This window comes from Molothrus aeneus, chromosome 15 (genome assembly GCF_037042795.1).
Source record: "Molothrus aeneus isolate 106 chromosome 15, BPBGC_Maene_1.0, whole genome shotgun sequence".
In the NCBI taxonomy this organism is placed as follows: domain Eukaryota; kingdom Metazoa; phylum Chordata; class Aves; order Passeriformes; family Icteridae; genus Molothrus; species Molothrus aeneus.
This window is the reverse complement of record NC_089660.1, coordinates 1,520,311-1,543,936: the sequence shown is the minus strand read 5'-3', so window position 1 is coordinate 1,543,936 and position 23,626 is coordinate 1,520,311. Positions and strand designations below refer to the sequence as shown.

The 23,626-nt window shown below is 48.6% G+C and overlaps 2 protein-coding genes across 2 annotated transcripts; both read right to left on the bottom strand.

The window, feature by feature from the left end:
- Nucleotides 1-2,567: 2,567 nt before the first annotated feature.
- On the bottom strand, nt 2,568-7,168 carry SPINK9 (serine peptidase inhibitor Kazal type 9). Its single transcript, XM_066560401.1, has 4 exons — nt 7,109-7,168; nt 5,014-5,045; nt 3,750-3,877; nt 2,568-2,989 (listed from the first exon to the last, which is right to left on the bottom strand). The coding sequence occupies exons 1-4, from the start codon at nt 7,155-7,157 to the stop codon at nt 2,944-2,946; spliced, it is 255 nt and encodes an 84-aa protein (XP_066416498.1). The 5' UTR covers nt 7,158-7,168; the 3' UTR covers nt 2,568-2,943.
- An 8,248-nt stretch (nt 7,169-15,416) lies between these two features.
- Nucleotides 15,417-21,454, bottom strand: IL12B (interleukin 12B). The gene is made up of 6 exons (XM_066560379.1): nt 21,370-21,454; nt 20,239-20,526; nt 19,421-19,532; nt 18,321-18,514; nt 17,452-17,597; nt 15,417-15,536 (listed from the first exon to the last, which is right to left on the bottom strand). Exons 1-6 carry the CDS (start codon nt 21,452-21,454, stop codon nt 15,417-15,419), a joined length of 945 nt encoding a protein of 314 aa, XP_066416476.1.
- Between the last annotated feature and the right edge of the window lie 2,172 nt (nt 21,455-23,626).

The following is a 23,626-nucleotide window of genomic DNA, read 5'->3' as shown; positions in this document are numbered from 1 at the left end:
TGACAGCAATAAAATACACAGCCTCAAAAATAGCAGAACATCCAAGAAACCAGCCCCAAAAATGGACAAGTGAGGGTTCCTGTGGGAAGAGCAGAGCCAAGTCCAGCAGAGCTTGTCCTGCCCTCCCTCAGCCCAAGGCAGGGGACACAGGGGTGGCAGCAAGAGGAGGCTGCCTGAAGGACACAGGAGACCTAAATGGAATTAAGGAATTTGGGCAGGGCCTTGGGTTGAGCTGTTGTTGAAACAGTCACAGAGTGTGAATGGTGAAGTGGTTACAAGACAGACGAAACCAAAACCACCCCATTTTTTTCTAACAGAAACCCTGTGATCTACCCCACAGATCAGTGGTTTTCTTTGAAGGGTTTTGGGTTGCTCCATTTCTTTCTCCCTCCACTGCCATACGTGGGAAAATTTAGAATTTAAGGCACCCAAGGATATCTGAACTGACCCCCAAAGGAAAACGATCAGAGATGCTGAACAGTCATCAATAAAAATTCTGTTCTGGTCTTGATCAGCTGCAAAATAAAAGAGCATGTTGCATTTCTTGTTTTTCATTTACTGCCGGTGGAAGCTATTTGGACATACAGGGTTTATATTTTAGGGAGGTTTCAGAATCCTGGTTCTCTGACACAGGTATTGCTGAATCAAAAATAAAAGGACTGAGGGAATTAATGCCTTCCTTTAAAAACCCAAAGTTTTGCACCTACAAACTCTCCGTGCTTAGCAGCATCCCTAGGAGAGGTTTTTAATCTTTTACCTTCTGAGGGAATGAATGTTCTCCATCCTAGCTGGTAAATCATGGAATGGTTTGGGCTGGGAGGGACCTCAGAGATCTCACCCACCCCTGCCACGGGCAGGGACCCTCCCACTGTCCCAGAGCTCCATCCTTGGGCACTCCTGATCACCAAAGGAGACATTAATTACACAATAATTAATTCTGCAGGGAGCAGAACCTCAACATTCCAAAATTAAAGCTTCTGAGAGAACATCTGAGCAGCCAAAGGCCTCAGGTGCACGAGCTCAGGTGAGAATGGTGCTGTGCTAACCCCAGCCAGCTTTATTCTGGCCCTGGCTGTGCTTTTGCAGGGATCCCACTGTCTGATCTCCAGATTTAATCACCGCTCGTCTTAGAATGAAATAAATGTTTTGTAAGACTTCAGAAAAACCTTTCCTTGTCCCTCACCTGTAAATACATCAGGTATAAAGACACAGCAGGTATTTAGGAACCCTTCCAGGGCAGAGTTTTGCACTCTAATCTTCCCTGAGTGCAGGATCTGTTCTGTTTCCTGTTCCACACCAGTATTTTATTTTCTGTCCCACAGAACCCGAGCTCAGCTCGCTCAGGCTCTGCTCATTTTCCCTTGCCCGCATTTCCATGGCTCTGCTCCATCCCACAGACCCGACTGGCCAGCCTGGCCAGCCTCTCCAGCATTTTCTCCAGGTGTCACTTGCAGCAATTTGCAGGTGATGTTCTGTGCTCTGGTATGTGGCAGGAGGAGCTGCTGTGCTCTGGCCTCTGCCAGCTTTGGGCTGAGGGAAAGCTCCTGGGTGGGCAGGTCCTGCTCTCCTGCTGCTCCTGCCCAGGGATTCCATGTCAGGAATGATCAGACCGGGCAGACTGCAGTGCCAGGAAATGCAGGGGTGCTTTACACCTCTGACTTGCAGCCTCTTGCATCACTCCTGGGGCTGCAGGAGAGTTTTGGTGTCCTAGGTTTGCTGCACAAGCACAGCCCATTAAATATCCCAACAAACCAAAGCAGAGGGTGGGAATATCCATGAGGCTGGAAGGCAGCGAATATCCACAAATCAGGTTTTTCTGACATCGTGAGGAAACCGCAGGGATTCCCTTTGTTTTTGCAATTTGATCTTTGTTTTCTCATTTTTATCTTTTTCAGTCAAGGTGGTTTGTTCTAGGAACTTCTTTATTGAAGCCTCTGAACTATGAGGAACTTTTATATTACCTTCCTCATTTTCATTCCTGCTGCCTAATTGCTGGGACCTGGTTTCCAGATAAACAGAATTAAGGATAGGGCTGGATTTGTTCTGTGTCCAGCTGCTCCAAAATTTTCCTCCAATAAGGTCAGTCATTCACAATTTTAATTCTGGGAAAATACATTCCCATGACCAAGTATTGAGTAAAAGACATTAATTAACAGTGAAGACAATCAGGATGTAAGAGCAGGACATAAATTTCTTTAGGTTCTGAAATTTGTCAAGTGAAAAGATTAATGAATGTTCCCATTTAAATAACAGGATTTAACAGACTGCTGCAGTCTTACATTTTACCAGATTGGTCTCATTTAAAGCAAAAAAAAAAAAAAAAAAAAAAAAAAAGAGCCAGACTGGGAGGTAAATTCCAGAATATACAACTTTTGAATCCCAGCTTTGGATTTTTACCTCTGGACTCAGCCCCTGCTCCACTGCAGTTTTCTGTAATTTGGGAAATACTTGTTAGTCATGGATGCAATAAATTCTCTAGAAAGTTCACCATGGACAAAAAAAAAGAGTGAAGGTTTATTTTAATAAACAAGCACACTGAGTAGCTGAACACCATACAAGAACCAGAATTGTACAGAGAGGGATGAAAAATAAGCACTTAAAATTCAGCTACAAATCTGGGAGAGTCAGAGTAGTGCCTGGAAAGCTGAAAACCTTTAGGAAAATAATATCTGCTGAAGTTTCTGGGTAAGGGAAAGAAAACATTTGATAAACGAGGGGGACAGACTTGGGGCATTGTCAGGGGATTTGAACTTCAGCCATGGAGACAAAGATCCAAGGAAGGGCTGGCGTGAAGGCACAGGAGCAGCGGTGCTCGAGGACGGGAGGGTCAGCCCCAGCTCTGGAGCAGGAGAGCAGGGCTGGCTCTTCCCCCGGGCTGGGCTTGGCAGGGCAGGATGAGCAAAGGCAGGAAAGGCAGAGCGGAGCTGCCCCAGCGCAGCTCCCTCAGCACGCTCCTGCCTGCTTCATGTGCAGGGCCCCTCTGCTCCTCCTGCAAGGCAAAACACGGCATTGCACACACAAAGCTGCACCACGGGCCTCTGCAACCCTCTGCGGGCAGAGGAGACACCAGAGACACCCACAGCAGACACCCGGGCACTCCTCTGCAAGCACCTTTCCTTGCAAAATTACACATTTCATCCATAAACCCAAGACGTTGCCAGCACCACTTCTGAATTTTCGTGTGACCTGCAGGTGCTTTGTCAGGTCTCTGCTGCTCATTGGACTCTTTACTGTCCAAACTCACAGTTTCTGCTGGAATAGGAAGCTGCTCACACGAATATCAGGGTGTCTTTTAGTGACTGAATCTTACAGCACCTGCAGCAAGTTCCTCACACAAAGAGAAATAACTTTTTAGTGTTCAGCTTTACAGTGCCTGTTGCAAGTTACTCGTAAAACTATTTTTGGTTTACTATTTTATGCTTCCTGCCAGAATAGGACAGTGCTCACACAAATATCCAAATAATTTTTTAGTGTCCAACTTCACCATTCCTGCTGGAATAGGAAGTTCAGTCCTGAATATCTGGGTCATTTTTTAGATGCCTATTTTCCACTTGCTACCAGAATAGGAAGTCCTCACCCAAACATCACCATTATTTTTTCTTTAGATCAGTTGGACATTATCAGTGGGAGGAGCAATCATGGTGTAAAGGCAAAGCACAGGAGCAGAGAAGAACCAACCCTAAAGAAACCCAGCAGTTTTATGGGGTGGAAATCCCAGCTGCTCAAGCCCGTGGCAGCTCAGTACTCACAGCACAGCCTTGCAGAAGGAGCATTTGTTGTTGTAGGTTTTGCCATCAGAGCCGCAGAAGGGTTGGTAGAGCCTCTCACAGTAAATGGGCCTCCCCCTCTCCAGCCTCTTGTACTCACTGCAGTCCACCTGCAAAGAGGGCAGCCCTGAGTCTCACACCCCCGAGCCTTACAGGGAAAAAACTCACAAAAAATGGCTTTATAACATCATGGCTTAGGCCTGCTGCTGGGGCTGGGTGTGGCTCATCTGCCTGTTCCCGTGAGAAAAACCATAAGAATGAAAAGTCAGTTAACACAACAATTTATTCTTGTGAGAAAAATAAGTTTGTGCCTGCAAAACCAAGAAATTGGTGCAATGGGAATCAGTGAGGAAGATGTGTAAACAATCCAAGAATAAAGAGGTTTGGTGGATGCACAAAATTCCATTTACTGACCAATAAACTGACAGTGTATTGTTACCCAGTTGGGTTTAACACAGTGCCCTTAGAATTCCTATAAATATGAGATAGCTGAATAAAACTTGGCTTTTTCTGCATGAAGAAACTGAGCCCTGTCTGCTTTACTGTGACACATCCTCCATGCGCAGAAACCATGAATATATCCAATTTTGGGGCTTGCTTTGGGGCAGCACAGCCAGGGAGGTGGCACCACCTCTATTGGCAGAGGCTAAGCCCCAAAAATGAAACATTTCTGCTCAGAGGTGAGAGTGGGGCTGCCTGTGACAGGGATGGGCAGGAACAGCACAGCCCCAGAGGAGCAGAGGGTGGGGGTATTTTATTATCTCATCACAACAATCAGGAAATCCAGGTGGGATCAATTCACATCCAGCCCTTCCTTGGACCCTTCAGGGATGGACTCCACCCCCTCCCTTCTTCCAGACATTGACCCCAGAGTACTCAGAGAGACTGAAAATCTCCAGGTACCTGATTTTGGAGCTAAAAGTCATCAGAAAAGCCTTATAAGGTCATAATCAAATAAATATATATTTTTAATTTTTTTTTTTTTAATTTTAGATTTCTCTGTGTTAAAACTTGTCCCTGCCCAATTTCTTGCCCAGAATGCCAAACAGGTGAAAACATCTGGAAGTTGTCAGGACAACTCTATGGCAACCCCATATCCCAAACTCAGGAACTTTCACTGAAACCTCAGTAAATTGGCAGCATTTAATTAAAGTTGAACATGCTTATTTTCTGACCTCATGTTATTATACTATAATTTTCTATCTCATATTCTATATTTTTATCCAGGAAAAAGGAAATCACTCACCTCATTCTGTGTGGCAGCATCTGCAGTGGAAACTGAACCACAAAAGAGAAAATGGAAACCCACAGTTAATGAACACTCAGGTGCAAACCAGGATGACTTCACTCAGCAGCACTGAATCTTTTACCTCCTTAAATGTCAATACTGACAGAGCTGTGCAGTGTTTAGTGAGGCCCAGGTGTCAGAACCTATTGAACAAGTGGGGTTTGGTGCATTATTTACCTTAGAAACTCTGACACCTGCTGGAACAGCCTTTGCTGGAGGGGGGGAATGGAGCCATTGTTCACCACAAAACCACTGACAGCCCAGCAGTCAATATTGTACTTACTGTTCATCATGTTATTTTATATTTAATGTCCAGGATTAACTGGTGGTTGAACATGACTGGGGTTTAATCCTGAGTTTACCAAGAGCTGCATGTGGCTGTGAGCAAACCACAAATCCCTTCTATACCTGTGTTTCCTGTCAATAATGAGAATTAAATACAATACTGACTGTAAATAACAGTGATAATACAATCTGGCTCATAATCCCACATTAGGAAGCGTTTCCCTTGTTTCAATGTGGATTTTAAGGTGGCTGGCTCCTATTTTTACCTCGTTCCTCTGGAGCAGAGCCCTGTCCTCAGGTGGGGCTTCAAGGAGCTCCTTCCAAACAATGCTAATTACACCTCCCACAAAGCAATCAGCTCCTTGGCGTGGCTCCACGCTGCTGACACATTTCTTACTTTCCTTAGGAATGTGTTTGCCCCTCTGCTGTCCCATAATCACATCCTGGGCCTTCCAGGGGTGGCAGGTCCAGGGAGAGATTTCTGTGCAGAAGGAGCAGGAATGTGTGCTCTGGAGCAGAGCTCTAGCACTTCTCTTTTGGATTAAATTTGGATTTTTTTTTTTGATATTTAAAGGTTAAACTTTCCAAATGTGTTCTGGAGCAGAGCTCTAGCAATTGTCTTTCGGAATAAATTTGGCTTTTTTGATCTTCAAAGGTTAAACTTTGCACAAAAACTTCCTTTCATAAACCTGTTTACACCCTCGCATCAAATACAGTTGTTCAGCATAAAGAAAATGAGCAGAACTAAAGCTCCAGATCAGGTTTCCATCTCTGTCACCAGAGAATGACTGAGATTTCATTATTCTGGAATTGGATTTGATTTATTCCACTTCCACCCAACCATTCACATCTGATTTTTTCTCTGGTAACCTTTCAGGAGCCACTCTGCAAACGGAGTGAATGCAATAAAGGTGTGGCTCAGAAAGTGCTGATTCATGAAGTTTTCAAGCAGACAAGATAAACCAGAAAGTTCAAGGAAGAGATTTCCTGGAATTCTAATGGGAGGAATATTTCTTTATTTCCCACCAGTTAATGAAACACTGAATGAATTATTTCCATCACATTTCATTTAAACTGCTGTTTTTAATAAAAATTTTGGGGTTGAGACAAATTTCAAAGCAACCTCTTCAGAGCTACTTAAAAGATTATTTTGTGTCATAATTTTGCATTTAACATTTTCATTATTTTGCATCTTTAATGTTCATTATGCTTTAAAACTTCTATACTACCTGCAGAGGTGTGAAGTCTTTCTGGTTTTTTAAATGCACTTCTTTTTCTCTAAAAATGCATTTTTACTGCAAATTTTTAGTAAAAATAAAATTGCCAAGTAAAGGCTGAAGAAATTCCTCCCAGATCCCTCTTTTTTAGAGCAACATATCCCTCAAATCTCCCTGCAGCCTGGAAAAATAAGATCAAAAAACCATGATTCCAGCTGTTTTATGTGACCTGAGCATCATCAGCTGTCCCCTGCTTGGTCAGTTTGGCAGGGCAGGACCTCACCAGCTCCCAGCTCCCTTCTCAGATGGAAATTTAGAAATAAACAGACAAAACCAGGTGGTTCTGAGGCATTGCAGCTCTTTTGAGACACAGAACACAGCTCTGAGCCACACCCAGCAAGGAGCAGCTTCCATCCACCCCAGCCCCAGCTGGGTTATGAACTCTTATGGTGCTAAATAACAGGATTTTAACTAGAAAATCCCATTTTCTCCCTCCCACCCAGTGCAGGCGCACTGAAGGAGAGCCCCGAGGAGCGCAGGGAGTTACTCACATGCCAGGCACAGAGCTGCCGCTGCCAGGAGCACCAGGGTGACCTTCATGGCTGTCCCCAGCCAGCCCAGCTGCCCGCGGGTGACAGGGCTGGCACTGCGGCCATGGCCCCTTTATAGCCGGGGCTGGTGATGAAATGCCCTGCGGGCGACTGGGGAAGGAGGCGCCCAGGGCAGGTCCGGAGATTGTCCCGGTGCTCCTGCCTAAGCCCAGCCTCATTCAATTCCTGTCCCAGCCCCAGCAGCCGGGCTGACTCAGGGCTGCCTGCTCTGCTATTGCCACGGGGACTCACAGCTGAGCACAGTTCCCAGGCAAGAATAATCCTGGCTTGGGTGTTTGCCAAAACAGTCATCCCAGGAGGGCTTAATTCTTATTTTTTTGTGGTGGTTTTGAGCTGTTTCTGAGCCGTGGTTTGAGCTGAGCTGCTTGTGGCCATGCACTGAGCCCTTCAGCTGCTCTGGGAAATGTGTGTTCTGCTGGAAAACCTTCACACCCAGCCCAGAGCATCCCCAGGGCTCCTCTTCCTTTCAAATGTGCCCATTTTGGGGTCAGAAGTGATGTTTTGGGAGAGAAACCCTTCACACCCAGCCCAGAGCATCCCCAGGGCTCCTTTTCCTTTCAAATGTGCCCATTTTGGGGTCAGAAGTGATGTTTTGGGAGAGAAACCCTTCACACCCAGCCCAGAGCATCCCCAGGGCTCCTTTTCCTTTCAAATGTGCCCATTTTGGGGTCAGAAGTGATGTTTTGGGAGAGAAACCCTTCACACCCAGCCCAGAGCATCCCCAGGGCTCCTCTTCCTTTCAAATGTGCCCATTTTGGGGTCAGAAGCGATGTTTTGGGAGAGGAGCAGCAGAGGCAGCCCAGGGCACTGCCTGGCCAGGACAGGAGAGGAGTTCCCAGCCCCTGAGCTCCTGCCCAGCCTGGGACACAGGGGAGATTCCTCTGCTCCCATTTCCCCGTTTCCAGCACAACAGGAGGGATTCCTTAAACAAACCCCATATTTGTTGGTGGCTTAACCAAAAGGCAGCAATTTCTGTCTTTTATGACAGAGTCCCCATGGGACACTCAGGTCTGAGGCTCCATTTTCAGAAGCCCAGAGTGATGTGGAGCTTGGAGGTGACAGCTTGGTTTCCAGCCCTCCTTCCAGAGTTGCTTTTTCATAGTAATTTACCACCTAAATGTGCAAAAATCTCAACAGGAAAAATCCCTGCACACCACCTCAATTCCCAGTATTTCAGTGATTCCCTCACTGCAGGGTAGCCCAGGGCTTTCTCTGTGCAGGATTGGGGCCAGAGGTGCTCATTCCAGTAAAAAAGGGCCTGAAAGCTTCTGCAGAAAAGATTTCAATAGGTTGGGTAAGCCTTGGGCCCCTCTAACTCAATCCAAGAGGGATATGAATAATTTTGTCTTTAAGGAATAGAGCTAATCAATAAATGTTGAATTTCTCATCACTTAACAGGACAAAAAACCATAAATGCCATCAAATCCAAATTCCAGGACGGGCAAAGATCCAGTTGGAGCTGGAAGCCTGGAATTTTATTTTTTGAATGCCCTTCAGTGGTTTTGTTCTAATTTTTTTTTTCTTTTTCCCTAATTTGGACCTGTGTTCCTGCAGGGCTGAGAGGACAAAAGGCAGGGTGGGGTTTGCGCTGGGCTTGGTCTGGATCCCCCTGCTTGGGGCTGTCAGTGATTTTGTGTTCTGGGGAGCTTTTCTGGAGAAAATCCTGGCAAGGAGCATGCAGGAACTCGTGGGGAGGATTCAGGACATGTCTGTGGTTGATGGACAATTATGAGCAATTAGGAAACAGGAGCAGAACCCAAAGTGTGCCAGAAGTTCCTCCTGCTCTGGAGGGTTTGGAGCACACACAGCCCTCAGGGGTGTCCTGACACTGAAACTGCAGCGGGCAGATCCTGACCCTGAAACGAGGAAAGGGCCCAGCCCAGTGCTCCCAGTGACTCCCATGCCATGGATGCCATCCCATCCCATCCCATCCCATCCCATCCCATCCCATCCCATCCCATCCCATCCCATCCCATCCCATCCCATCCCACCCCATCCCACCCCATCCCATCCCATCCCATCCCATCCCATCCCATCCCATCCCACCCCATCCCATCCCACCCCATCCCACCCCATCCCATCCCATCCCATCCCATCCCATCCCATCCCATCCCATCCCATCCCATCCCATCCCATCCCTCTCAGGGAATACAAATCCTGCCCAGTTCATGTAAGGAGATTTTCCAGCTCTGCACTTGAATTTCAGTCCATAACTGCCCCAGGTGTCCCTGGCGAGGCTGGAGCTGCTGCTCTGGGACAGTTCTGGGCTCCCTGGCAGGGAAGGGCCCTGAAATGCTGGAGCAGAGCCCGTGGGGAAGCACCAAGTGAAAGCTGAGGGGGTGAAACACAGAGGAAAACTCGGGAGAAGGGTTTGGCTCCATTGGGAGATGGAGGAAACAGAGGGAATGGGAGCCAGAGTCCTCCTGGAGCCCCAGAGTGAAAGGAAGAGGGAACAGAGCAAATTGCAGGGAGAGAAATTCCAATTAGATGGGAGCAAAACAAATTTCACAACCATGAGAGGAGTCAACCACGGAGACAGGTTACCCACAGAGATCACAGAGATTGTGAAAATGGGTCTGTCCTAAAGGGGCCACAGAGGGTGTGGGCAGCCAGGTGACCTCGTGGGCCATCCCATGGAACTGGGTCTAGCATTCCCACTGGAGAATGTCAAGTGTTGCTGGCATTTTCAGGGACCTTGTGGTGTCTTTGTCCTCATAAATTAATGTCTGACAGAGCAAATGTGGGCGATGAAGTACCACGATGGGAAAAAAGTTCATTGGAAAACAAATGTTGGGATGTGTATAGGAACAGCTGCTTCCTAAAGCTGGGTGAGAAAGGACTAATTGCTGAACTCATTCTGAAATTTAGGATAAATATGGCAAATAAATTGTTTATATTGAAGAACTGTGAGTGCAATTTTGCCCTCATCAGCAAACCCGTGAATACCTGTAAGTTAATTGTGGAACTCCTGTAATTTTCTACCTTTGCCATTATATCCTGTTTTTTTCCCAAATTCTTATCCCTCCAAGTTGATCTGTTGAAGCAGAAAAAGCAATTTGGGTGTTACATGTGCTAAAATATTAGTGTGCATTTTTCTGAGGGTAAGAAAATTTTCCCAATTATTATTTATTCCAAATTTGAGATCGCTTTTAGCTTTGGAGCCCTGGTTGAAGCACCACTGGGATGCCAGAAATGCTGCCACAGCAGGTCATGAGTTAAGTGCATGGCAGGATGTTCCCTGACTGCATTCCAGAGGAGGAACCTGCTCCCACCCATCCGTGGAGAGCCTCCCATGCAGGGCATCCACAGAGGTGACGAGCAGCACGTGGAAAAGGAGAAAAAACCACTTGGTCACTGGAGGGAGGGTCCAGCCAGGGCTGCTGCAGTCATGGGGGCCCTCCCCTGCCTGGTATCCCAGGTGTTCTCATCCCCAGCCCCAGCCAGGGTGGGTGGCTCAGGGTTGTCCGCCCAGGTGCAATTAAAGCATCAGATTTTGAAGTCTTGCTCAACGCAGGGTTTGAGAACCAAGGGCTGCCTTTGTTCAGGCTGTGCCACAGCCTTTGGGTGTTTGCCTGGGCAAGGAGATGATGCCTTCAGTTTGAGCTTTCCTATTTCCCAGCCTCTGCACTGCATTAGTGTGTGACTCTGCACTCCATATCAGGTGTCAGCAGGCTCTCCTCACAGCTCAGTCCCACAGAACAATCCTTTTCCAGCCCCAGGACCAAGGACACCGCTGCAGCTTCAGCCCAAAAGTGCAAACAACAGGGAATGGAGGGGAGCAACCTGGGAGGGTGGGACTGCATCACCTGGAGCTGGAATTGGACAATGAAGCCAGCGTGGAAATGGACCCAAACTTATCAAAGTGTGAGAACTCGTGGCCAGGATCCATCTGGGGTGGAGCCACGGCCGGGCTCTGGCACTGCCCAAGGTGGATCCTGTGAAGGACTTTTAATAAAAACCAATTTATTGCTGTAACTCTGCCCAGCCTCTGCTCCAGGCAGCCTCTGAAGGCAGCAGTTGAGTTCCCTGTTTTCCACCCCTGTGGGAGATCAGAGCCTTCCTTCAGCACTGGGGGTGTCAGGCCAGGCCAGAGCCCTGCTGAAGGTCTCGTGTGTTGTCTCAGAAGCTAAAAGCAAACGCAGCAGGCTGTGCAAAGGCAGGAGCTGATCTTTGTTTTCCTTGTCCCTCCTGATCTCTTTGGGACACAGTGCCAGGAGTGGTTCCGGTATCCTGCAGGCAGCTCAGGGATCCGGTGATTCCTGTGTCCTGTTGATGCCTCAGGTTTGGCTTTTCTATTTTTCACGTTCTGTGCTGCTTTAGTGTGTGGGTCTGGGCTTCACATCAGGGCATGCTGAGCTCTGTGCACAGAGCAGGGAGACAAAACAATTCCTGCTCCAGCTGGGCACCAAGGACAAATGACCCAAATCTCAGCCCAGGAGCACAAACCCCGTGGGCTGGAGAGAGAAAAACAAGCAGGGTGGGACTGCAGGGGCTAAAGCTGGAATGGGACAATGAACTGCAAGATGCAAATGGAGCAGAACTGATCCCAGGGACAGAGCCCGTGCCCGGCCGTGCATTTTGGGGCCATTTTGGTTCATCTTGGGTGCAGCCCTGGCTGGGCTCTTGTGCTGCCCAAGGTGCATCCATGGAGGAGATGCTTTGAATAAATCCCTGCTTTATTCTGTAACTCTGTCCAGCCTCTGCTCTAGCTCAGCCTGCCCAAGGCATCAAGCCCATTGATGTTCTGAGCTGATTCTTCACAAAAACAAAGCATTAATGGCTTAACACTTGCACGGAATGGGCTTTGAAAAGGACTGATCTGAAATCGCCTCGAGATGCAATTTCCAGGTGTTTGGATTTTGCCCTTCTGTCAAAGTCAATCAAACTGACATTTCAAGAAAGGTCTCAAGGTGTTTTCATGGCTCACAGCAGGGTTGGAGGACATGCATTGGTTTTCCCTTTATTAAAAATAAAATGTTTCTAACAGAGAAGTTACAACTTATGAAGAAGAGGGGTGGGAGGAAGATCAGCATGGAGAAGGGGTGGATATGAAGCATTTGGAGCTGAAATCTGTGTTCTCCCCCAGAACCCCTCATTAAACATCAGCTCTTTTCCCCTTTTGCTCTCAGCAAGTGCCTGCTTGCTCAGCGCAGGGGCTGAAGCTCCTGGAGAACAGCAAATACCTACCGCGACCAATTAGTGCCTCATTAAGGACACCGAGTCTTTATCTGCCTGCATTCCTTGAGCCGAGCAGCACCCACAGAAAGGCCTGGGGGGAATTAGTCAGGCTCTGCTCAGAGCAGATTCCGGCAGGTGTGGTGTCCAGCCCAAAGCCAGGGGTTGAGTGATGGGGATGGATGGAAACCTGGAGGAGCTGCCCCTACCCAGGGAACGGTGGGGCCTGGGAAAAGGAGCAGGAAAAAAAGCAGAAAAATCTGGGTTTTATACAGTCAGTGACAGTCCTCTCTCAGGAATAAATTAGATCTGAAATTTTATGTCAGAAGCTTGAATTTTGCAATCTAAAGGGGTTTTTTTTTTGGGTGAGGGTGGGGAATTTTGTACATTGTGCAGCCTAAATCTGTGCACTTGACGTTTCCAGAGCTTTCCAGATTATTTACAGTGCAAAAGGAGAGGAAAGAAAGAAGAGAAGCCCAGGGGCTGACTGACACATCAATTATTATGTTCTTGGATGGATGGAGTATGTTAGAATGTGATCTCCTGCGTGTGGAGCCACCACAGTGAATATTTTATGCTTTTTATCCAATCTAGTTAGAGATGGGAGCCTGACAGTTCCAGAGGAGACATTCACAGGCACTTGGATCCATGGAAGGCCCAGGCAATGGATAATTGGGGATCAAAGCCAACCTTACGCCTTCGGGAGCAGCCACCTGCCAGTCACCTGCAGAGAGAGGGGCAGCTCCAGGCTGAGCTTTGTTATTTTCCTGAATCAACTCAGCCCGTGCCTTCCCCCTGAAGCCTCTCTCATTTTCTGGCACAGAAAGGCACATTCTGAAAGGCAAAGATCGATTTAGGCTTTGTCAGGATACAAAATTTAGCTGAATATTCCAAGGATGGAGACTGGGCTGGGCTCAGGAGAGGTTTCAGGGGTTGGTTTCAAGGGTGCCAAGGATTAAACCCCGAGGGTCAGGAGGGTCCTGCGACCTCAGAGCCCTCAGATCTGGGGCAGGAGGGTTCAGTTCAGAGCTGCAGAGCACTGAGAAGCCCAGAGTTGTCCCCTCCTGCAGGCAGGGCTCAGCAGATCCTGCTGGCACACCCTGCTCCCTTGGCTGGGCCATCCTCTGCACTTTTACAGGCTGGGAATTTGGTATTGTTAATTAGTAGTAATTCATTTGCCCTGCAGACACTGAGACAGAAATAGTGCCTGATCCTCTGGTGCAAAAGTGAGCAGTGACACAAACCATTCTTAAAAGACCACAAATAAACCAAGTTTTCTTGGTTTCAGGTGTATTTATTGTTAGCTCCTTTGTAAACAAGCACATAAGTTGCCTTTCTAGCCAAAATAAGACATGTAAACTTAATATTAATAAATACCAATAGGACTTGTAAATAAATTATCAGCAGTTTCCTGAAATATCAGATACTTCACACATTTCAGTGTTTAAATATCTTAAATTACCACCCATGGCTAAGACTGGGAAAAAGGAAGGAAGCGTGGTTGCAATGGAAGACTTTAATGTCAGTGATTCTGTACCAGAGGTTAAGGCCTGAATCCTCAAAGATATTTCAGAGTATTTTATCCTCCTGGAAGTCAGGGCTCAGTGTTTTGGGAAGGGATCCACCCCTGGCAGTGCCCAGGGCCAGGCTGGAGCTCTGAGCACCCTCAGAGCTGCAGTGGGAGGTGTCCCTGCCCATGTAGGGCTGGAACAGATGAGCTTCAAGGTCCTCCCAGCCCAAACAATTCCAGGATTCCATGAAAAATTACAAAAGTTTCAACCCATGCTGCTGCTCCCTCCCAGAGCTGGGCCCTGGCTGTGCCAGGAGGAGTTTCCCTGAGGTTCTGGGAAGGCACCAACACAGGGTGGGGCACACTGGACACGTGGGCTACAAAAATCTCTGCTCTAAAAGTCTGATTTCATGGCACCGTTGACATTCACACACAGTCTGGGGGATTCCATACCCTGGGGTGCAGTTCCAGCTGTCCTGGGGGTTCCTGACTCCGTGCCCTGTGCTGCTGCTGTGGAATTCCACAGCAGGAGCTGCCCTGGGCACAGCTGGATCGAATTCCACAGCAGGAGCTGCCCTGGGCACAGCTGGATCAGGAGAGGCCCCAGCAGTGGGAGCAGGGGAGGCTCTTTGGGGGGTGAGGAATGCAGCTCCTGGCTCCCAGTGCTCCTGAGGGGTGAGAGGAGGCCCAGAGCTGCCCTCACACCGGTGCTCCCAGTGCTCCCAGTGCTCCCCAGCTCCATGGATCCCTCTTGGAGGCCTCTCCAGCTGGGCATCAGCAGCTGTGGGCACAGAGAGCTGGCAAGAGCAGCAGGAATCATCCCCAGGGCTCTGCAATTCCTGCAATTCCTTCCCTACCCCAATGTCCTGGAGGGTGAGGACGGCCTGGCCACCCCACACCCAGCTGCTCAGGCAGCCAAGGCTTTCTGTGCTCGTCCCACGGAAATAAATACAAATAAATATTAAATATGCAAATAATTAAACAATTTAAATAATGGAAGATTCAAACAGTTCTTTCAGGAAGTGACTTTCCAAATAAGTTAACACATGCAGTGGTTTAAACAGCAACTGCCATCCAGTGGCCTTGCAAAGTCAATAAATAAATAAATAAATAAATAAATAAATAAATAAATAAATAAATACTAAATAAATACTAAATAAATAAATAAATAGCAAATAAATAAATAAATATGAAATAAATAAAGGCACAATAATAATATAAGGACATACAATAATAGCTGCCAGCAACATGTCAAAATCATGTTCATGAAACATGATGGATGCTAAAAGTGCAACTTGATTCTGGGGGATTTAGAAGCTCCCAAAATCAGGACCACATTCAACTGTTACAAAAAAAAAAAAAGTTATGGCTTCTTAAGAATCTCAAATGGAAACTTCTCTTCTAATTGTGCTTCTGTTCTTGTGCTAATTCATTCTTTGCTTTCTCTAGGAGCACTGTGCCACCTTCCTTACAGGTTATCTGTGAAATAACATCAGAAATTTCATTTCCATGTGGATTTCCACCAGAACTCTGGGTTCTCCCCAGCCCAGCCTGGCTGGGTCCTTACCTGCAGAGCGAGGACCAGGAGCTCCAGGAGCTGAGGTAGCAGCGGTCCCTGGCCTGCACCCACACCTCTGCTGGCCCTGGGGGCAGCTGCACCGACTGCTCCTCCGTGTCGTACACCTGGGGACAGGGACAGCTCCTTCAGGGGGGACAGGGCCCCCACAGGCCACCAGGAAGGGTCACTGAGCCCCCACCACAGCCTGGGCTCCCAGAGGTCCCAAAATCCAGGGGCTTGGGAGAACCTGAGCTCAGCAGAAAGAGCTGGAAAGCTCAAGTACAGCTGAGGGTGTCCCAAAGTGACCCAAACCCACTGAGAGGTGTCCCAAAGTGACCCAAACCCACCAAAGGGGATGCTCCAAATGACCCAAACCCACTGAGGGAGGTGCTCTAAATGACCCAAATCTACTGAGGGGATTGTCCCAATAAGATCCAAACCCTCTGAGGGTGCAAATGACCCAAACCCACTGAGCCTGGTGTTCTGAATGCCCCAAACTCCCTGAGGTGGATGTTCTGAACGACCCAAACCCCAAGCCTAACACTTATTAAACAAAGGGGTGGTTTGTTAATCTGGGTTTTTCTCTTTCCCCTCCTTCTCCCAGAGCAGGAGCCCTGAGATCCAGAGGCTGCTCCTCCTCAGGACCATCCCCAGGCGTGCAGGAATTTTCACCTCCAGGAGCCGGGACCGAGCCCGGGGGAACGGCCCCATCTGCTGGACGGGCTGGATCCATCCCCAGCGGGAAACATCCCCGGGTGCCTTTGGATTCCCCCGGAATAACCATTCCTGACCCGGGATAACCCGGGATAACCATTCCTGACCCGGGATAACCATTCCTAACCCGGGATAACCATTCCTGACCCGGGATAACCCGGGATAACCATTCCTAACCCGGAATAACCATTCCTGACCCGGGATAACCCGGGATAACCATTCCTGACCCGGGATAACCATTCCTGACCCGGGATAACCCGGGATAACCATTCCTGACCCGGGATAACCATTCCTAACCCGGGATAACCATTCCTGACCCGGGATAACCCGGGATAACCATTCCTGACCTGGGATAACCCAGGATAACCATTCCTAACCCGGGATAACCATTCCTAACCCGGGATAACCCGGGATAACCATTCCTGACCCGGGATAACCATTCTTAACCTGGGATAACCATTCCTGACCCAGGATAATCATTCCTAACCCGGGATAACCCGGGATAACCATTCCTGACCCGGGATAACCCAGGATAACCATTCCTAACCCGGGATAACCATTCCTGACCCGGGATAACCCGGGATAACCATTCCTGCTGCCTGCCCTGCAGTGCTGGACCCTGCTGCCCTGAGGGCAAGAGGCTTTACCTTTTTTATGGAAAATAAAGCACATTCCTAGACTCAATCTGCATAAGATCTTTTTTTTTTTTTGGCCTGGAGGGTTGCAGAGGGCTCTGCTGGTCACCCAGGAATATTTTAAGCACCTGCTGACCATTAATGCATTTAGGAAAAGCTCTGTTATTGTAGGATGCTGCCTCCAGGGCAGGCCGTTGTGTGTCTGAGGTAATTTGGGCACACATTGGAGATCTAACCCTGAGACAGTTAATTAATCCCATTAATTTACTGGGAATTAGGGGGTGAAGACCAGACTCTCCATAGAAATGCTTCCAGATGAGTCACTGAGCTCTGATTTCCAATTCACTTAGAAAGTCTGAGCTGCCCAGGGATGAACAACACAGGAGGAAATTTGTGTCACAGATCCTGGGGTTCTGGGTTTGGAAATTGGGATTTCCCCTCATGAGGCCCTGCACAGCCTCCTAATGAATTAGTAAATACAACCATGCAATGCTGGACAGGATTTTCTGTCCTCAGCTGCCTCAGGGATCTTCCTGCTCATGGACCTAGGAAAGGCTTTTTCTGCCAGGATAGAATTTGCCACTTTTGGGGCTCAGCACCACTTTTTAAATTTTTGTTGATTTTTCTTGCATACAAAAATTATTTCTACTATTCAGGCAAGAAAATTGTGTCTCAAATGTTGTGTTTCTACCTGGTATCTGTGTCTCCTTGTGCTTTTAACTTTGACCTTGAAAGTCAAAGGGAAGTAGGAGTTTGGGGTGCTCCAGGTCCTGGGGTATGTCCAGGTCACTGTTCCATTGGTGGCCACGTGCTGGCACTGGGGGGGGTCAGGCTTTACTGCAAGAGAAAACACAGAGGGAATTAATTCATGGTGACAGCTGAATGTTGGTGTGTTAGTGGTGAGAGTTTTACGGGAATGAGCTTTGGGAGCCTCAGGGTTAGGAGAGGAGCAGCCTTGAGCAGTGATAGCTGCCTTGGGTGCTTTTTATGGAAAATAAAGCACATTCCTAGACTCAATCTGGATAAGATTCTTCTTTTTTTTTTTTGGCCTGGAGGGTTGCAGAGGGCTCTGCTGGTCACACAGGAATATCTTCAGCACCTGCTGACCATTAATGCATTTAGGAGAAGCTCTGTTTCTGTGGGATGCTGCCTCATTTTCCTGTGCCCTGTGGCCACCATCAGAGCCCTCTCATTCCTGTCCCTGTCTGTGAACCTGCCCTGGCTGCCCATCTGGGAATGGCTGAGGAGGGAAACATCCACAGCCTGAGCAGCTCTCAGAGAGGAGCCTGCTGCATTATTCCCTGCTTTGTCCCTTCCCAACCACATCCATCCTCTGGGGACACCCGTGGGTGTTGGGGCACTGCAGGTCACAAGCCTGGAAGATGCTGCTGCTTCACTTCCTCATCCTTTTCTGTCCTGGCATCCCCTGTTCCTGTAACTGGGGCCTGGTGGACATTTACAGAGCACGGGGCAGGGATTCCCAGGGCTGGGCTGAGCCCTGACTCCCACTGGCAGCAGCAAAACAAAGCCCAGAACAGCCCCCACTGCTGGGCTACTCACCAATGTCCCTGATGAAGAAGCTGGCGGTGTAGTTCTCATACACCACCTCATCAATGGCCTCCAGGAGGATGTCAATGGGCTGGTGCTCCTCAGCAAAGGGACAGAAGTTCTCCTTGTGGCACTGGGCTGTGTAGGTGGTCAGGTCCCCCTCGGTGACAGCCATGGGGCTGCTGCAGGACACGTCTGCCTGGGGGCTGGAACAGAGCAGGGACAGGCTCAGGGAATGCTGATGGTCCTGGCAACGGGCTGCCACAACAGCAGCACTGGTGAGGAAATGGTTTGGTTTGCCTGCAGTTTGTCTGCTGCAGAAAAGGGTCAGTGGGAGCTGCCACACTCCCAGTGCTGTGGGATGGATTAATGTCAATTCTCAGCCTCAGCTCACCCCTGCCTCAGCAGCAGCAATTAATATTTAAACCTCAACCAGGATCTCCCATTTCTACCATCCCATGGCAAGCTCCAGCTTCCTGCTTTGTGCCTCTGCCCTCTCCCAAACCCTGCTGAAGGAATGAGGGCTGAGGAGTCTCCACTGGAGAACAAAACACCAAAAGCTGCCAAAGCACCACCTGAGGCTGGCCCTGGTTTTGCTCTCAGCCAGCTGCACCCCTTTGCAGCTGTTTCTCCTCTAGCAGGCTGGGGTGACCTTTGCTGGAGCGCTCCATGTTTTGGAGAACCCCCGGGGCAGTGGGAGGCAGGAAATCCCCCCAGGGTTCCCAGCACAGGTTTCTGCAGGGTTCCTCAGCCCAGCCTTGTCGGGGCCATGTGCTCTGCAGTGGGGGCAGCCTCCCACTCCACCCTGCCCTGGGAGCTGTGGTTCTTTCTGCCTTGGCTCCACTTCCTCTCCGCCCTCCACCGACTGTTTTGCTATTGCTTACTGGCTACTCCAGACCACTTGGACTCATTCCTTTTTCAAGGTTTTAATAATTTCTGAGTGACTTCCATGCCCTTTTTAAGTTAACTTTGTCCCAGTAATGACTCAAAACATTTTGGGGATGTTCAGACTTGGAAAAGAGATCTCCCCCCATGTGCATGCCCCAACAGCCTGAAATCCTACACAGAATAACACCAAAGGCTGCCCTGTGAAGGGAAGTACAAACTCTTACCCTTCCAGGCTTCTGATGGTGAACTTCACATTTGGATTATTTTCTGTCATCCAGGAACATGTGAAAATTCCAGAGTAGTTTTTTGCCTCACACTTCAAAAATGTCCTGGGGTCTAGACAGAGAAAAACAGAAACCAGGAGTTATTTACTCTTGTTTGCCAAAATGGCCAAGGCAGAGAGAAACAATTCCTGAATTCACAGATTCCCTGGCAGCACCATGACGGACTCAAATACAAGACTCAGATGAGTGAGGCTCATGCAGAAAATGCAGAACATCCCAGGCTTGTCTCCTGAATGGAGAGACCCAAATAGCAGCACTTCAAACCTGGGCCAGGTTCTGCCAAATCCCAGAATCCTGGAATCTCCTGAGCTGGAAGAGACCCACAAGGATCATGGAGTGCAACTGCCCAGCCCCAAAATCCCACCCTGGGCATCCCTGGAGTGGTGTCCAAGCCCTCCTGGAGCTCTGGCAGCCTCAGGCTGTGCCCATCCCTGGGGAGGCTGGGCAGTGCCAGCACCCTCTGGGGAAGAACCTTTCCCAAAATCCACCCCGACCCTCCCCTTGCCCAGCCCCAGCCCTTCCCTGGCTCCTGTCATGCAGCCCTGATTTTCCAAACCAGGAATTCCTCCCATCCTCTCAGCCTGGAGAATCCCCCATCAATCCCATGGCCCCAGTCCCTGTGCTGCTCATCAGCTGCACTGCCCAGAGCCACAGGAGGGATGATTTCCTGCCACTGCCAGCACAGCAAACCCCTTTGCAAGGACGTTCCCAGAGCCTGCAGCAAGCCGAGCAGGACAATCCCCGCCCTGGGGCCGTACCCTGGAAGGTTTTGAGGATGTCCCTGAGGATGCTCCCGCCGGGGCCGATCCTGGCGATGAGCAGCAGGCTGGAGCTCAGCACCCTCAGGCTCTCCTGGCTCACACAGCTGTAGTTGCCGGCGTCCGGGAGCTCCTTCACTGCCACTCTCAGGGTCTTCCCTGTCTGTTTCCCCTCCTGCAAAGGGCTGGAGTCCTTTCTCCAGAGCACGGCCTCCTCAGGGCTGTCACAGCTCAGCTCCACCGTGGTGGCCGGGGCCTCGGCGTCCCACTGGGAGTCGATGACGAACACTGGGAAGGGCACAGGAGACGTCAGGAGCTGCTCCCGCTGACCAGGCCGAGCCCTTCCTGCAGCCCTGCCTGCAGGGAGCTCCCCAGGGAGGCTTTTCCAAAGGGAGAAACCCTGGGAAAGCTGTGAAACATGGGATCCCAGCTGGCAGGAAACACTCAGCTCTAGGAAGTCTGGGGGTGTCCCAGACTCCCTGTGGGCACGGGCAAAGGGAATCTTCAAACTCAAAGTTTACCCTCAGTGCTGACAAACAGATTTGCTGCTTTCAGCATCCAATCCCTCCCAGGGAACCCCCAGGATAAATATTCTTTTTAATGTGAAGATAAGTAACTGAAAGAGAGGACAATCTGAATTTAGCCCAATTCTCTGATAAATTATTCAAAATAATTGTTTATTACCTACCCTACATTTTCACAAATGGATTTACATTTGTGAAAATGTAGGGTAGGTAATAAACAATTATTTTATTTATTTATATATTTATATTTTATATTATTTATTTATATCTTTGCCAGAGAAGTTGATCAACTATTTCTAGGTTTTAGGTTTTACTCTAAATTTTTTTTTTAGGGCTGTTCCCTTAGTCACAGTTTTTGTATCCAGGCTGTGTGACTTTGAACACGAGGAGAAGGAATAGGAAATAAAGTAGTTGCTAATGCAAATATTGCCAACATGCTGTTGGAAGACATTTTAGGACTTTTAAATGTTTTTCCATGAACTCCAATTAATTATGGTCAAAGAAATAAACATAGGGCCTTGGCCTAAGATACTGGAGTCAACAGATCCTGTTCAAGTGGCCACAATTATAATTCCAAAATTTTAGGTCTAAGCAGAGATTTCCTTACCATTTTCCTGCAGTTTCCACTGGGCACTTTCCAGTATGGCAGCAAAGGAAATGAGGGACAGTAAGGCACAGAGGAGGTGAGGCATCTGTAGGGGAGAAAAACCCAATTATTAAACTTCACTGAGGCTGGCTGAGTGTGCTCCAAAGTCAGGCTGGGGCTGGGCAAGGTGACAAGGACACAAAATGAGCCCCAGTGAGCTGAGGAACATCCTCCCATTCTGAGAACTCTGGGATCCCTTACAAATGGGATCTCAGGTTTGTGCTGGAGCTGGAGCCATGATTTTGGTCCATTTGGGATTCTCATGCCAAGGCAGTTTAGAGAATGACTCCAAGGGGATTGTGTGAGCGGCTCTGGGCTGGTGCCTTGTTAAATGTTCCTGGTGCAGGAAAAGCCCTGCTTGGTGCAGTGGGGCCAATCCCATGGGAAAGGCACTGGATGAAGGATCAGGGGCTGCCCAGGCAGGTTTGCATCCCCAGCCCTGGAGGTGGCACTGGGACAGGCTGGGGATGGGCACAGCCTGGACTGGTGATCCCAAACTCTTTCCCAGCCCTGGTGATTCCATGATTCCCCATGGACTGCCCTGAAGGATCAATGGCATCACCTTCCACCCACCCAAAGCCCCGTTTGGCTCAGCTCATCAGCAGTTCCACTGAAGCAAAGGGTTGAGGATGACTCCAAGGAGCTGCTGAAGGTTCTGCTGGGTTCTGCCTCCATCTCTGAACAGGTGACAGCAGGGCCAGTGCCCAGGGCAGAGCTGATCCCAGCTCCAATTTTACTCCTGGCTCTGGAATCCATCTGAGCTCTCACAGCCTGAGCTTGTGAACAATTCCAGGCAAAATTCCTCTGGGTTCAGTGCCCAGCTCTGTCTGCAGCAAGGGCTGGGAGTGGAGATCATTGCTGCTCTATGTCCAATGTATGAATGGATATTTCTCCTGAATTTGTTCCAAATACCACCAGAACTCTCCATAAAACACCAAATACCTTTGCCAAATATTGTCATAACTACTGGGTGAATAAAAGCTCTAATTTATTTAAACTCTAATTTTTTAACTCTAAAAACCAGTTATTGAGGTGCACTTCCAGACCTTTCAAACTGAGAGTAAACCAAATTAACAGAAATAAAATCTCTTCAAGAAAGAGATGGTGAATATAATTTTCAAAGCCTATTCTAACTACAGTGGGAGGCTGAATGCAGGTGAAAAACACACAATTAAGTGGCTTGAGTTGTTTTTTTTTCCTCCCAAACCACTCTTTCTGTAATGAAAGAGGAGTAGCCCTCCTGATTCCTTGAGAGCAGAGTGTGTTCCTGAGCAGATCAGTTCCTAGTGCAGCTCCTGCTGTTCTGAGCATCCTAAATCCTGGTCACAAATCATCCAGTGCCCTTTGGATGTGTATCCAGCTCTTAATGGGACCAGGAGCTACAATAAAGTGCCTGGAGAGTGCCCAGGAGAGGCAGCAGCTCCTGTTGTGCTCAGAGAGGGGCACAAGGCTCAGGGAAAAGCCAGTTATTATTGGACAGAAATGACAGAATAATTTTGGTTTGGAAAAGAGCTCTAAAATATATAATATCCTATTAGCAGTGCTAATAACTGCTTCATTACACTCTCAGATTGCAGGCAGGATTAGCTGGAATTTCCAACAGAAAGATTCATTTGGCAACTTTCTGAAAATTGCTGGTTTCTGTCACAGAAACATGAAATTCGTCACCACACTTCATAAACCTGAAACTGAACATCAAAACAGCAGCTCAGACTGGGGGACAGCAGTGGGACTTGTGCCTTTTCTTCCATTCATCACAAACAAAACTTCCAAAACAGAAAAGTTTCTCCTGCTTTGAGGGAGAAGCTGCACGATTCAGGTTTTTGATGAAAACAGTCAACAATTTGCATGGAAATGTTTCACATTGTAGATGTGGGAGAGCACCCCTTCCCCATCTCAAAATTTTATTGAAAAGTTAATCAGAAATAAGCTCAGATGCTGAACAACACCAGTGAGTGCCTGAGCACTTCAGAAATGAGAATATTCCAGCTCCAAATGTTCAGGGAATCACAGAGTCATGGAACAGTTTGGGCTGGAAGGGCCTCAAAGCCCCCCCAGTGCCACCCCAGCCATGGCAGGGCCACCTCCCACTGTCCCAGGGGCTCCCAGCCCCAGTGTCCAGCCTGGCCCGGGGCACTGCCAGGGATGCAGGGGCAGCCCCAGCTGCTCTGGCAATTCCAGCCCAGCCAGGAATTCCTCATGGCCAAGATCCCATCCA